Consider the following 12,847-nt stretch of genomic DNA (forward strand, 5'->3'; position numbering starts at 1 on the left):
GGAGAGCTGGCGCCTCCCTCCAGGCGAGGACGGCCTTCCTGGGGGTTCTCCCTCCAGTAGCCCCGGGTGTGCCCTCCTCGCGGCTGCTGAGTCCAGGGCCAACCTCTGCCTCCCTCTTGCTCAGCACTCAGCTGTGGTGTGTGTTTGTTGTGATGGTGTCCGTCCTGCCTGCTGAGGGACCCCCCCTCCCCACCCTGCCCGGCCCCGGGGGAGGGGGGGTGACTAACAGTGCCTGCCCTGCAGGGTTCCTGGGGGCTAGTTCAGTTAGTAGTAGCTCGGCTGCAGGTACTTTAAGCCCCCCACAGAGGTAGGGCTGCACCCCACCTGACAGACGAGCAGACGAGCTGGGGTGAACCGGTCCTGAGTCCCCCGGCTGGTCTGCGGCACAGCCAGGGATTGAGTCCCGGCAGCGAGGTGCACACGTTGTTCTGCCTTATGTGTCCCCGTTGCAGTGGGAGGGCAGGAGGCAGTGCAGAGGGAAGGCCTGGGAGGTGAAGGGCCCAGCCTGCCGGCCTCAGGGCACCCGGGCAGGACTCTCCAGTTATAAAGGTTAGGACAAGTTTGAGTGAGACTCCATTGTCTTGCTTTGCTGTGGCAAGTTAAGGAACCTTCCAGGGAATCGTGGGTCCTCACCCCTGGGCAGGAAAGCTCATGCCGGCAGGCCTGGATGCGCGAAGCCCTGCCCCTGCAGAAACACCGGGAACCAGCATGTCAGAAACGGTGGCTTTTGGATCTGCACGGGCTGGGCTTTCTTTCCTGAATCCAAGAGGATACCACAGCTAAGCGTTCACTTCGCCATTCGTGTGACAAAGGAAGAAAAAGTCATCAGAATGAGAAATAGGAAACAATAAAATCACTTTAATTTGCTTCTTTTCATTGTGAAAGGTTATTACAATATCATTTGCAAAATTCAACAAAAGGTGCCACGGGGTAGCTATGTCCTGGGAACCACTGTGCCACGTCACCCTGTGTGGTCATGTGGGCAGACTGCCCCCAACCGGATCGTGCTGAGACAGGCCTCGGGGTCCCCAGCAGGCTTGGACGGAAGCCGCTTCCGTGGAGATGAAAGCACCTGGCGGGGGGGTGGGGGGTGGGGTGTGTGCAGACGCCCAGTCAGGTCAACGGGCCCTGTGCAGAGGCCGTGCCGTGGAGTGGACTGAGGGTTTGTGGGTCCTGACACGTCCAGGTTCTAAAAGGTGACATGTGAACCGTTTCCCTGGAAGGGCCTGTTCCGCTGGGCCCTGGGGCTGCCTTCCACTTGAAGTCTGAAGCAGGGGTGAGGGTCACGGGCCCAACCACCGGGCTGTTCCCACCCCTCAGGTCACTGTGTGGGGGAGGCCGGAGCGGGCATGCAGGTGCATGAGATCTGCGGAGAAGCAGGCCGCTCGCGTTCCGGGAACCCTCCAGGCTCTTCCGTGATCCCTGAGAAAGTCGAGGTGAGTAAGGCCCCTGGGGAGCCTGCCGGGCACAGCAGGGAGAAGTAGGATGCCAGGGGCTGGTGTCTCTCAGCCCAGCCCGGGGCCTGCACGTGGGGGCAGCACCGCCTGTCCTTTCCCGTCCCCCTCGCACTGGAGAAGTCAGAGAAGCAGTGGCTCCCCCGAGTGTAGTGAATCCAGGCTCCCCTGCGCCCCAGGCCAGCTGAGGTATGAGGCCCTTGGGGTCAGCGGTCACTTAGCGGCCACCATGGAGCCCTTGGCTCAATGCCTCCCCCCTCCGCCCCTCCACCCCCAGGTGACCCTTGGGCAGGAGCTTCACTTCCGGGAGGTGATTTTAAACTTCAGTCCTGGGGTGGGACGGCTGTAAACATCCTGTCCTTTCCCACCACCAAATCCCCCTTGCGGTACTGACACCGGGGGTCCAGACATTAACGCCTGGTACGCTTTGCACAAGACCATCGAGAGGGAGGGGCTGGGCACATTCGTTCTTTGTATCATCCTAGGATGATGGGGAAGTGTCCCCAGAAAACCGTAAGTACCATGATCGCATGTATGGAGGGTCTGAGGCTCGGGGTTGGGGGCGAAATCTGGTTGGAGGTGTTCCTTCAGGCCGTTGGTGACAAGTCTGGCTGCTTCTGGCATCGCCAGGGCCGGGGGTACCCGAGGCCGGACCGTGTGGGGAGCCCGGCATGTGAGGGAGGCCTGTCGGCAGGACCCCTGCCCTCCCTCGGAGGAGGGGCGCTAGGAGAACAGCTCTTCACAGATCTTGCGAGTGTCCTCGGGCGCTGTCACCGTGTAGCCCACGGTCCTCGGGTCAGTGAAGATCTCGTGGTCGTTCCCGCCCTGCAAGACAGGAAGGCAGATGTGGGCACCGCCAGGCGTGGACTGTGGGAGAAACAAGGGACGGGCCTCCTTCATGGCAGTCACCGGTTCCCGGGACAGGAACAGCATGTGCACCGTCACTGCTGAGAAGGGGTTCGTCACCTCCTCTTGAACTGCAATCTAGCTTGGAACGTGTAATTATGCCTTTGAAAGGAATCGCGACACTCCGGGGCAGATGTGAGGCTTATTTTTCTGTAAAGCAAGCACGAGTGACAGCACGCCGTCTGCCGTCCTTTGCCCGGACCGTGCCTGAGCTGTCCTCGCAGGTCACAAGGACACACAGCCCACAGCGGTGCTGCCTTCAGAACTTGGGGCCACGTGGACACGCCCGTCTCCGAGCCGGCAGCAGCCACAGGTGACAGCTGAGCACTGGGTGGCACATGGCCGGGGCAACAGGGGAACTCGGTTCATGGGAGTTCGATCCGTTTAAGCTTCAACGGTGCCTGTGGCTGGAGCGAGAGCCAGGCCCGGGTGCAGATCCCGGCTGCACTGCTGACTGGGGGTGCCGCGTGGCCCGGCCCTGCCACCCCCCCCTCCCGCCACCGTGTGCTGGAATGGTGGGGAGTGGGGGCAGTCACCAGGTCAGCAGCTGCCCTGGGGCTCCTGCGGCCCTAGGCGTCCACGTGTTGCTTCGCCTGGGGCGCCGCTAGGAGCTGAGGGCAAGGCTAGGGGGCCCCGTGCTGTGGGTCGCCCCCCCCCCCCACTGCTCCCCCACCCCCTGCTCGTAGTCCAGCCGCTCCCACCCTCCCTGAGCTGCAGGAAGGCCCCTGCTATTGTTCTCCTGCAAGTTCCTCCATTTTCCTCACGACATTGGACGGTCTACAAAACCTAGGAAAATCAATTAGTTTATAATCTGATGAAAACAAGTGGAGAGAAAAAATGGCTTTTTCTCATGAAGACTACAGGCAAATCTGACCTCCCTTTAAAGGACTGACGGACACTGAGGTCACCCCTGCTCTCGTTTCCCCCAGGCTTCAGGAGGGGCCGTGGTCGGGGCCCAAAGTGTGCCAGGCAGAAGCGTCACGTGAGGAGGCCTTGGGGCCATGTCAGGGACTGTCCTTGCCCAGTGCCGACGGGGGGACCTGCTGGGGTCTTGCGCCCGCCTTGCAAGCCCGGGTGCTGTTAAGGGGCTCTGGATCACTCAGATGGCTGACCTCACAGCAGCATGTGCTACCCCAGCAAGTCCACGCGAGACCGGTTGGTGGAATTCTTCGCATTAAAGTCAGTCCCGTTCTCCTCAGGACCAGCACGGTAGGTAAAGACCAGCATGAAGCTGACAAAATACAGATTTGGGCGCCATCCAGAAAAACCAAGTATCTATCTGGGACACGCTCGCTCTCTTGTCGCTCACTCACGTGAGAGGAGTCCCTGTTCACACTTGAGCCCAACAAGCCTGAGGAGCACCTACACCTGTCGCCTTTGCAGCTGGGGCCGGGAGGGGACAGGAGACGGAGCCTGTAGCGCAGAGGAGAGAGGGGAAGGGAACCGGGGTGACAAGGGAGGCCCCCGTGAGCACCGGCCTGAAGGAAGGGAGCGGACGAGCCATGTCTGGGAAGGTGGCTTCGTGGCCTGTGGCCCACCCGGGGGTGGAGGTGAGAACTCGGGATTTTCTGTGAAGCCACCCGGAAAGCGGCAACCTGGGGACACGATCGGGTCACCTTCCAGATTCTGCCAGAGAACGGATGGGAGAGGAGGGCGCAGAAGAGGAAGCACAGCAGGCGGGAGGCCATACAGCCAGGGTTCGCGGGCGGACGCCACTGCCTGGGGGAGCGGCCGCTAGAGCCCGGAGCGTTTGCTGCTGCCACGTCTGTCCCTCCTCAGAGACCACATCCACGCGGGGCAGTACGTGCACTTGACAGATGGCTAATTTGGCGAGACTCCAGGGGCCCTGCCGGTGGGGGAGGGAGAGGTCTGTGGAGTGGAAGGACGGGCCCTGCTGCTGTGTAAGTAGCCTGATGGGACCAGGTCCAGAGTCACAACACCACGGGAGGGCGCCGGCCCTCCCCGCTACCTCGGCTCAGCGAAGCCGGCAGGAGCGTCCATGCGCCAACACCAAGCTCCGGACTTCAATTCCTCTCCTGCAGGGGACCTGGCGGCCTCTTCCCTCTCCTGCAGGGGACCTGGCGGCCTCTTCTGTGACTCGAGGTATGGGGGGGTGGGGGGGGGTCCTCCCTGGGGGGCAGCGCAGAGCTTGCAAACCCGTCAGCGGGAGGTCAGGAGAAGCAGAAGTGAAACGCTGAGCTAGTGTGCTAGAACTGCTAGAATTCTTCTAGGATCAGGCTCAGGGCACCTGGGTGGCTCAGTGGGTTTAGAGACCAACTTCAGCTCAGGTCACGATCTCATGATTCATGAGTTCGAGCCCCACGTCTGGCTCTGCAGTGACAGTGTGGAGCCGCTTGGGATTCTCTCTCTGCTCCTCTCCCATGGACACATTCTTCTCAAAGTAAACAGAAAAACGTAAATAGAAATAGGCTCCAGAGGAGTAGAAACCCCAAGCGGGGATCCATACTGGCACTACAGGTCACCACGTTCCTGCTGAGGAGGCCCAGACTCTCCCGGGGCTCCAGAACCAGACCAGTTTCTGCAAGAAGACAAAGGAACAAAGCAGGAAGGGATGATACAAGAGAGTGTCACCTGCCAGCCCGAAAGAGAGGCCACAGCTGAGTGCAAACAGCCCATTAGTATTTAAATCCCTCCAGGGCCAAGGTTGGAGGATGATACAGAAAAGCAGAAGGCAGTGCCTGTCCCGTTCCGTCCGAGTCTGGTCTCCAAGCCACCCAGGCCCATTTCTGCACATGCCGCGGACCGTCATGGTGAACCCGGATTATCCTGACGTTGCAGCTGAAGAAGGGAATGGATCGAGAACGTCCAAGGCCGTGGGCCCAACTCTGTAGGAAGCGGGGCGGGGCCGGCTGGACCTCCCCGGGGTCTCTGCTGTGAAGGCCCATCAGTGGCGGCGACAGACCGGACCCTGCTGCACATCAGTTTAACCAGCACGGATCAGATTTCTAGGTCCCATGGGTACAGAGGCCAACGCGACAAAGGCTCTGCTCTAAGAGACCTGGGGCAGCAGCGCTCCCTGGCTGGGGTGACCGTTGCTGCGGGAGCTCCATCAATGCCTCCAGGGCCACTGGGCCACAGCACGGGAAGCCAGACGGATGCGAGTGCACGCTACGTGACCGGTATGAGGCTGCTTTCTCATGGGGTGATGATTAGAGGGGATAGAAACAGTCACAGCGGTCAGATATACTTGAAAAAACATGCGCCCTTAGATAACTGTACTCGTGTTTCCTACAAGAGTTAACAGTTATGCTTAAAAGGAGGGGACAAAAAAGCCTGGCCCCGTGGTCACGATGTTTTGAAAACAGGGGATTCCCATGTACTTCCAGGCTGTGATCCAGCGGGGTAGGATCTGGTGACTAACCACAGCCTGGGGTGTAGGGGAAAGTGGGCTCACTGTCCTGCCCATGCCCCCAGGGCGACCCTCAGGGTCTTCGGGTCCACCCCCTCACCCACAAAATGGGGCTGAGACTTGTGTGACAGGGCTGGGCACAGAAGGGCACGTGGGAGATTCGGCCTTCGCAGACATCAGTGACTGTATCGGGGGACACACTTGAGGGGCCTGGAACCTTGTCCCCCTCAACAGAAGAGCCAGTGCAGGGGCTGCTGCCCCTTCAGGGCTCATCCAACCAGGGGCTGTGTCCCCAGGGGCAACAGGACCACAGATTCTGGTGTCCAGAAGGCAGGCAGGTGAGCAGGGACCCCAACAAATGCTTGCAGTTGTGGTGCCCCCACCCAATGTCCTGCTTCCCGTCCTCCCATAGGAAAGCTGGTGCCACCTCTGTATCTGGGTAGAGAACCCATAACCCGGTCCACCTTCCTTCATCAGACTTCAGGGAGCAGCGGTTTTCCTGGGGCCCCTCTGGGCGCGAGGGACTCCCCTCCCCATGCTAACCCACGCCTGCCTGAGACCTGGGTCTCAGATCTCACACTGAAACACGAGAGCAGTAGGGCAGGTCTAGGCACAGGACACATCCTGTGCCTTCACCAGCCCTCTGGCATCTGGAGAGCATTGGAGATGCCAGGCATGGAGAGGACGCCCAGGCCACGGCCAAAGTCCACGGTCATGGCAATCCCGTCTGAAGCATGATGGGGAACTCGAGGTTCGCTGGTTCACAGGCGTCGCCCACCCTGCAGGCCCCCATCTCTTCGAGCAACCTCATGCCAGGTGAGCGCTTGGTTGGCTGCCTCCCCTGCTGGGAGAGACTCAGTCGGGCTGCCTTTCCTGTGCCGGCCCTGGGGTAGCCACCCTCCCCTCGAGGACCTCCCTTTCCTCTCACTGCGTCAGAGCAACCGCATCCCATGGGGCTGATGGGCACGGTGGCTCATGGACACCCAGAGACGTGTGTGGTCACTGTGCGGGCAGCAGGGGCCAGATTTGGGCCTTTTGGGTTTCAAAGCCCCGCTGCCTCGTCCCACCGCACTGCTGGGGGCTTCTTTTAAGCTTAGAGGCACATTTTCCTTTTTAACATCTGTGGAAAATAGAGTGTAGCACGATTTAATAGCATTTTGGAGGCGATGTGGGAGGGTGACGAGAGAGGCTTTTGGAAGCCACTAGGCTGCTGACCCTGTGCCCGTCCCTGCCAGACTGCCCAGGGACTGGAGGAGATAAAATCCAAGTGCCCGGCTCAGCGTCTGACACTGAGAAAGTGCTTTAGAAAGTAAAGATTTGTTTTTTTTCCTTTTCTCAGTTTGGTGTTTTAAAGCTGTATTTTTCAACAGCCCATTCATGTAGTTCAAAATTTAAAACCAGCTCACTGTCACAGTGGTAAGATCTCTCTCATCCCTGTTCCCACCCCCCAGGAGGTCCGTAATCTGCATTTTTGGGTGTCTTTTGACATTCCCTTGATGCACTCACAAGCAAGTGTGGAGACGTTATTACCCCCTTGAGACAAAACTGTCAGGTTACTTGCACTGTTTTATACTTTACTGGGCTCAGCTGAGAAAAAATCCCAGCGATGGGTCTACCTCCGCTATTTCCACAGCTGTAGGGCGTTCTGCTGTGTGGACGGACCACCGTGTACTTGTGGTCAGTCCCCTCCTGCAGATGGGCAGGGTTCTTCCCCATCCTGCCGCTGTGTGTCTGCCCTTCCCACGTACAGGAGGGTACAGACGACTCCATCACCTGCGTGGATCTGCCCAGCTATAAAGCCGTCAAGTGTTAGAATGTTTTCGTGCTCCAGCTGCCGATAAGCCAGAACGAGCTGTCTCCCTGGGAGTTCGGAAAGGCCGGGCGGGGCTCAGCAGCACAGCCCCCTGAGGAAGCCTCACAGCGGGCTGTGGGGTAGGTCTCTCGGGGCCCCGGCCATCCCGTTCCCTGCAGCAGACCATGGCACGCCAGGCTGCCCTCGGAGTTGAGTTTTAACAGACCCTGGTTTTTGGGGCTGATGGGCAGGAGGGAGGGCTCCCCAGGACTGTCAAGATTTGGACAAGCAAAGGCCGACGTCGCGTTTCCTCCCCTGCTCTCTGGGGGTGCTCCAAGCAGGGCAGGTGGGGCGGGGGGCTTCGTGTGACACCAGGTCCCATCAGATGGCGGTGGCTGCTAGGCAGGCCTCTGAGCCTGTGGGGCTTGGCAGGGGAACAGCACCTGACCCCACAGTTGTCGGTGAAAAGCCGTTTCCCTAGAAGCCAGCAAAAACACTTGCCTGGATGCAAAGAAAGCAGCTTTCCAAATGTCTGTCACGAGACACAGAATAGGAGAGGAAACTGAGAGCTAGTATTTGGATTGTTCTGTGCCTAAAGTTGCAAGAGCTGATGTGCTGTGTTGAAAGGTTTAGATGGCCGAACTGCTAATGCCCATTTCCAGGGAACCACTGACTGCGTCAGAGGGCAGACAATGGAGCAAGAACGTCCCCACGGCGATGGCTACGTCGGCCACCACGGCCCCAGTGCCTGTGCTGAGGAAAGGGCCAATGAACTATGTCTCCCTGGTAGAAGGTCACACAGCCCCTGAAAACTCCACTTGAAGGGACATTCATGGACGCGGGGAAACAAAATATGTACCGAGAACAAAAGCAGAAAATTGAACCATGAGAATGCAGACTCCAGCTCTGGGATCATGTTCTTGCAAAGAGGAAAGATGGGTCGGCTGTGGTCACAGGTGACTTAGGTTCTCTTCCTCAGACTTTTTCTTCAATTTTTTTTTTTTTCAATGTTTATTTATTTTTGGGACAGAGAGAGACAGAGCATGAACGGGGGAGGGGCAGAGAGAGAGGGAGACACAGAATCGGAAACAGGCTCCAGGCTCTGAGCCATCAGCCCAGAGCCTGACACGGGGCTCGAACTCACGGACCGCGAGATCGTGACCTGGCTGAAGTCGGACGCTTAACCGACTGCGCCACCCAGGCGCCCCTTTTTCTTCATTTTAAAAAAACTTTTTTTTTAAACGTTTTTTATTTTTGAGAGAGAGAGAGGGAAGCTGTCAGCACAGAGCCTCACATGGGGCTCGAGCTCACAGACTGCGACCTGAGCCAAAGTCGGAAGTTCAACTGACTGAGCCACCCAAACACCCCTAATTATCACTTTTTTTTTTTTAACGTTCATTCACTTTTGAGAGAGAGAGAGAACATGAGTGTGGGAGGGGCAGAAAGAGAGAGGGAGACACAGAATCTGAAGCAGGCTCCAGCCTCTGAGCTGTCAGCACAGAGCCCGACATGGGGTTCAGACAGATAAACCGCGAGTTCATGACCTGTGCCCAAGTCAGACAGTTAACCGACTGAGCCACCCAGGCGCCCACCCTATCTATCTAATCTACCTACCTACCTACCTTTCCTTCTTCCCTCCCTTCCTCTCTCTCTCTCTCTCCCTTTTGTTCTTTTTCTAGTTTATTCATTTATTTTGGGAGAGAGAAACAGCACATGAGCAAGGAGGGGAGGGGCAGAGAGAGGGAGAAAGAGAATCCTAAACAGGTTCCTTGCTGTCAGCAAGAAGCCCTATGAGGGGCTTGATCCCACAAACCGTGAGATCACAACCCGAGCCTAAATCAAGGGTCAGATTCAACCCACTGAGCTTCCCAGGTGTTCCCTCACACTTTTTCTAATGCTCTACGATAACGGTATATTAATTAAGAAGCGAGGGCACAAAAACAGATGCTCAGATCAATGGAACAGAATAGAGAACCCAGAAATGGACCCACAAACGTTATGGCCAACTAATCTTTGACAAAGCTGGGAAGAATATCCAAGGGAATAAAGACAGTCTCTTCAGCAAGTGGTGCTGGGAAAACTGGACCACTTTCTTACACCAGACACAAAAATAAACTCAAAATGGATGAAAGACCTAAATGCAAGACAGGAAGTCATCAAAATCCTTGAGGAGAAAGCAGGCAAAAACCTCTTTGACCCTGGCCACAGCAACTTCTTACTCAACACCTCTCCAGAGGCAAGGGAAACAAAAGCAAAAATGAACTGTTGGAACTTCATCAAAATAAAAAGTTCTGCACAGCAAAGGAAACAATCAGCAAAACTAAAAGGCAACTGACAGAATGGGAGAAGATATTTGCAAACAACATATCAGATAAAGGGTTAGTATCCAAAATCTATAAAGAACTTATCAAACTCAACACCCACAAAACAAATAATCCAGTGAAGAAATGGGCAAAAGATGTGAATAGACATTTCTCCAAAGAAGACATCCGGATGGCCAACTGACACATGAAAAAATACTCCACATCACTCATCACCCAGGAAATACAAATCAAAAACCACAATGAGATCACCTTACACCTGTCAGAATGGCTAACATTAACAACTCAGGCAACAACAGATGTTGGCGAGGACTCAGAGAAAGAGGATCTCTTTTGCATTGTTGGTGGGAATGCAAACTGGTGCAGCCGCTCTGGAAAACAGCGTGGAGGTTCCTGAAAACATTAAAAACAGAACTACCCTATGACCCAGCAATTGTGCTACTAGGTATTTATCCAAGGGATACAGGTGTGCTGTTTCAAAGGGGCACATGCACCCCCATGTTTATAGCAGCACTTTCAACAATAGCCAAAATATGGGAAGAGCCCGAATGTCCATCGATGGATGAATGGATAAAGAAGATGTAGTGTGTGTGTGTGTGTGTGTGTGTGTGTGTATGTGTGTGTTTGTGTATATATATTTATATATATATATATACACACATATATACATATATATATATACACACACATATATACATATATATATAAATAAAATGGAGTATTACTCAGCAATCAAAAAGAATGAAATCTTGCCATTTGCCACTATGTGGATGGAACTGGAGGGTATTATGCTAAGCGAAATTAGTCAGAGAAAGACAAATATATGACTTCACTCATATGAAGAATTTAAGATACAAAACAGATGAGCATAAAAGGAAGGAAGCAAAAATAATGTAACAGGGAAGGGGACAAAACATAAGAGCCTCTTAAATAAAGAGAACAAACAGTTGCTGGAGGGGCTGTGGGAGGGGGGATGGGCTAAATGGGTAAAGGGCACTAAGGAATCTACTCCTGAAATCACTTTTGAACTATATGATAACTTGGGTGTAAATTTAAAAAAGAATCGGGGGGGGGGGGGGAGCCTCTGTAAATAGTATCCACCTTTAAAAAGTAGATGAGATTAGGGGCGCCTGGGTGGCGCAGTCGGTTAAGCGTCCGACTTCAGCCAGGTCACGATCTCGCGGTCCGTGAGTTCGAGCCCCGTGTCGGGCTCTGGGCTGATGGCTCAGAGCCTGGAGCCTGTTTCCGATTCTGTGTCTCCCTCTCTCTCTGCCCCTCCCCCGTTCATGCTCTGTCTCTCTCTGTCCCAAAAATAAATAAACGTTGAAAAAAAAAAATTTAAAAAAAAATAAAAAAAAGTAGATGAGATTAAAAACCAAGCACAGCAGCTCAACAGAACAGAAAATGAAGGGTTCCCGGTTATCTCAAGACCGGGGTTCCATTCAGCAAAGTCCCGATGCCTTGGATGGCCACTCCCACAGCACAAGCATCACTGCTAAGAAGAACCTGTCCGAACGGCTCTTTTTCCGGGCCGCACAGAGTGGCACCGAGCTGCACAGCTGCAGAGGCCCCCGGTCCCCCCTGAGATCCTGCGTGCAGTTTCGCGAGCCTGCTTTTTCCGAACACGTCGAAGTCAGAGACTTTTTTCCAAAGCCTGCATCCAAAGCACGTCACCAAAAGGAGAAGTCGTGAGCCACGCCTTTCTGTCCCTAAGAACCGGGCTAGAGGGCACAGCTGCCGACCAGCAGCACCACGTGGTTTGGGACCAGGAGAGCATCTTGCACAACCTGCACCCTGACGGAGGGGCAGCTCGTTGGACCGGAAAGCCCACAGGCCTAAACAGCAGGAGGTTTGTTCTGGTGCCACTGTCTCGGTCGTTAGCTGTGTGACACTCTGAGTCCCACTTTTATCATTTAGAAAGATGGACGCGAGACTGTGCTGCCCAGAATCACGCTGGAAAACTGTATGTGGGGGCCTTGCTGAAAAGGCAGGTAGGTCCATCCCAGAAAAACCTCAGCAGAGCAGCGAGTATTCTGGACCTGGGGCCACAGGGATTAAGACCTCCACATATGCAGCATCTGTGAGGCGCTGGCTGGGTGCAGGATGGCCACAGAGCCCGAAACAGGACCTCTGCTATCAGGCAAGGGGACTCCCATAACCGGGCGGCACAGGGACGCAGACAGGGGTTGAAAGGGAGGCGTCTATAGAGGGGGCTGGGGAGTGAACGGCCGGTGCTGAGCCTCCTCTTGGGCCTCTACACCTCTCTGACCTCCTCGAGGCCCACCTGTCCTGCTGCTACGGTGGCTCTGGGGAAACCCTCCTCCGTGCTGCTCCTGCCGGTGGTGGCCTTTGACTGCTCTCGGTCCTGATTTAGATTCAGTCCGGACCCGGGATTTCCCAGAGCCCCGGGTGGCTCACCGAAACCCCTGTGATGCCCAGCTCTAAACCATCCCTGGCGCTATTTCTTGAATTTCAGACGCATGAGAGTCCCTGTCTTCCTACCATTTAGGATTCCTGCCCCCAACTCATAACGCATGTCCCTGGCAGGAAAATGCAGTGGAAAAATGACAAAACCCAGGGCTTTGAAATGCACAAAGGATTGGACAGCGGCTCTGGGGCAGGTGTTCTGGAAAGCATGTGAAACGAGCAGTACTGAACTCAAAACCACTCAATTTCTGCCTCCATTGAGGTGTCCCGTGTCCGAGCACAAAGGGGAGGGCGGTTAATCACACCTCTCACATAGGACAGAAGTCGTCACCGAGTATGAGCTGGGTCAGTGCGGAAGGCGGAGGAGAGAAAAAAGCCTGTTTGTGCATTTCCCCTTTTCCAGCCAAAACCGAACAGTCGAACTCCAAAAAACACTTTGGTACTTACCGGCATGGTTTTGTCTCCAAAGAAATAGATGGTCTTATAGCCGTCTTTTTCCACATGTCCCAGGCAGTACCTCTTGTCCCATCCATCAGGAAAGACGTCAATGCTGATCTGGCCTCCTGTAGGGCCAGAA

General features: G+C 55.4%; 2 protein-coding genes across 3 annotated transcripts in view; one reads left to right on the forward strand and one right to left on the reverse strand.

The window, feature by feature from the left end:
* Nucleotides 1-838: 838 nt before the first annotated feature.
* Nucleotides 839-12,847, reverse strand: part of PMM2 (phosphomannomutase 2) — a 31,245-nt gene continuing 19,236 nt past the window's right edge. Inside the window, exons 7-8 of one of the 2 annotated variants that reach the window (XM_047087146.1) lie at nucleotides 12,718-12,833; nucleotides 839-2,279 (exon numbers count right to left, since the gene is read on the reverse strand). In XM_047087146.1, coding sequence (XP_046943102.1) covers nucleotides 2,178-2,279; nucleotides 12,718-12,833 — 218 coding nt within the window. In that variant the 3' untranslated portion in view covers nucleotides 839-2,177. Of the gene's footprint in view, nucleotides 2,280-12,208; nucleotides 12,834-12,847 lie in introns of those variants that run through there. The other variant, XM_047087145.1, reaches the window with a different exon arrangement.
* LOC124517709 (uncharacterized) lies at nucleotides 2,270-7,068 on the forward strand. The gene is made up of 5 exons (XM_047087147.1): nucleotides 2,270-2,673; nucleotides 3,290-3,569; nucleotides 3,984-4,160; nucleotides 4,403-4,463; nucleotides 5,018-7,068. The coding sequence occupies exons 1-5, from the start codon at nucleotides 2,459-2,461 to the stop codon at nucleotides 5,149-5,151; spliced, it is 867 nt and encodes a 288-aa protein (XP_046943103.1). The 5' UTR covers nucleotides 2,270-2,458; the 3' UTR covers nucleotides 5,152-7,068.

Source organism: Lynx rufus, unplaced genomic scaffold (assembly GCF_022079265.1).
Source record: "Lynx rufus isolate CCGP_SWC_20201006 ecotype Redwood Valley unplaced genomic scaffold, mLynRuf1.p SCAF_23, whole genome shotgun sequence".
NCBI lineage: Eukaryota > Metazoa > Chordata > Mammalia > Carnivora > Felidae > Lynx > Lynx rufus.

Excerpts from the sequence above, each read along its gene's own strand:
- LOC124517709 (XM_047087147.1), top strand. The coding sequence starts at position 2,459 with ATGCCTTTGAAAGGAATCGCGACACTCCGGGGCAGATGTGAGGCTTAT. Across the intron at positions 3,570-3,983 it reads TTCTCCTCAGGACCAGCACG|ATTCTGCCAGAGAACGGATG; the intron begins GTAGGTAAAGAC and ends GTCACCTTCCAG. Across the intron at positions 4,464-5,017 it reads GGCCTCTTCTGTGACTCGAG|GGCCAAGGTTGGAGGATGAT; the intron begins GTATGGGGGGGT and ends AAATCCCTCCAG.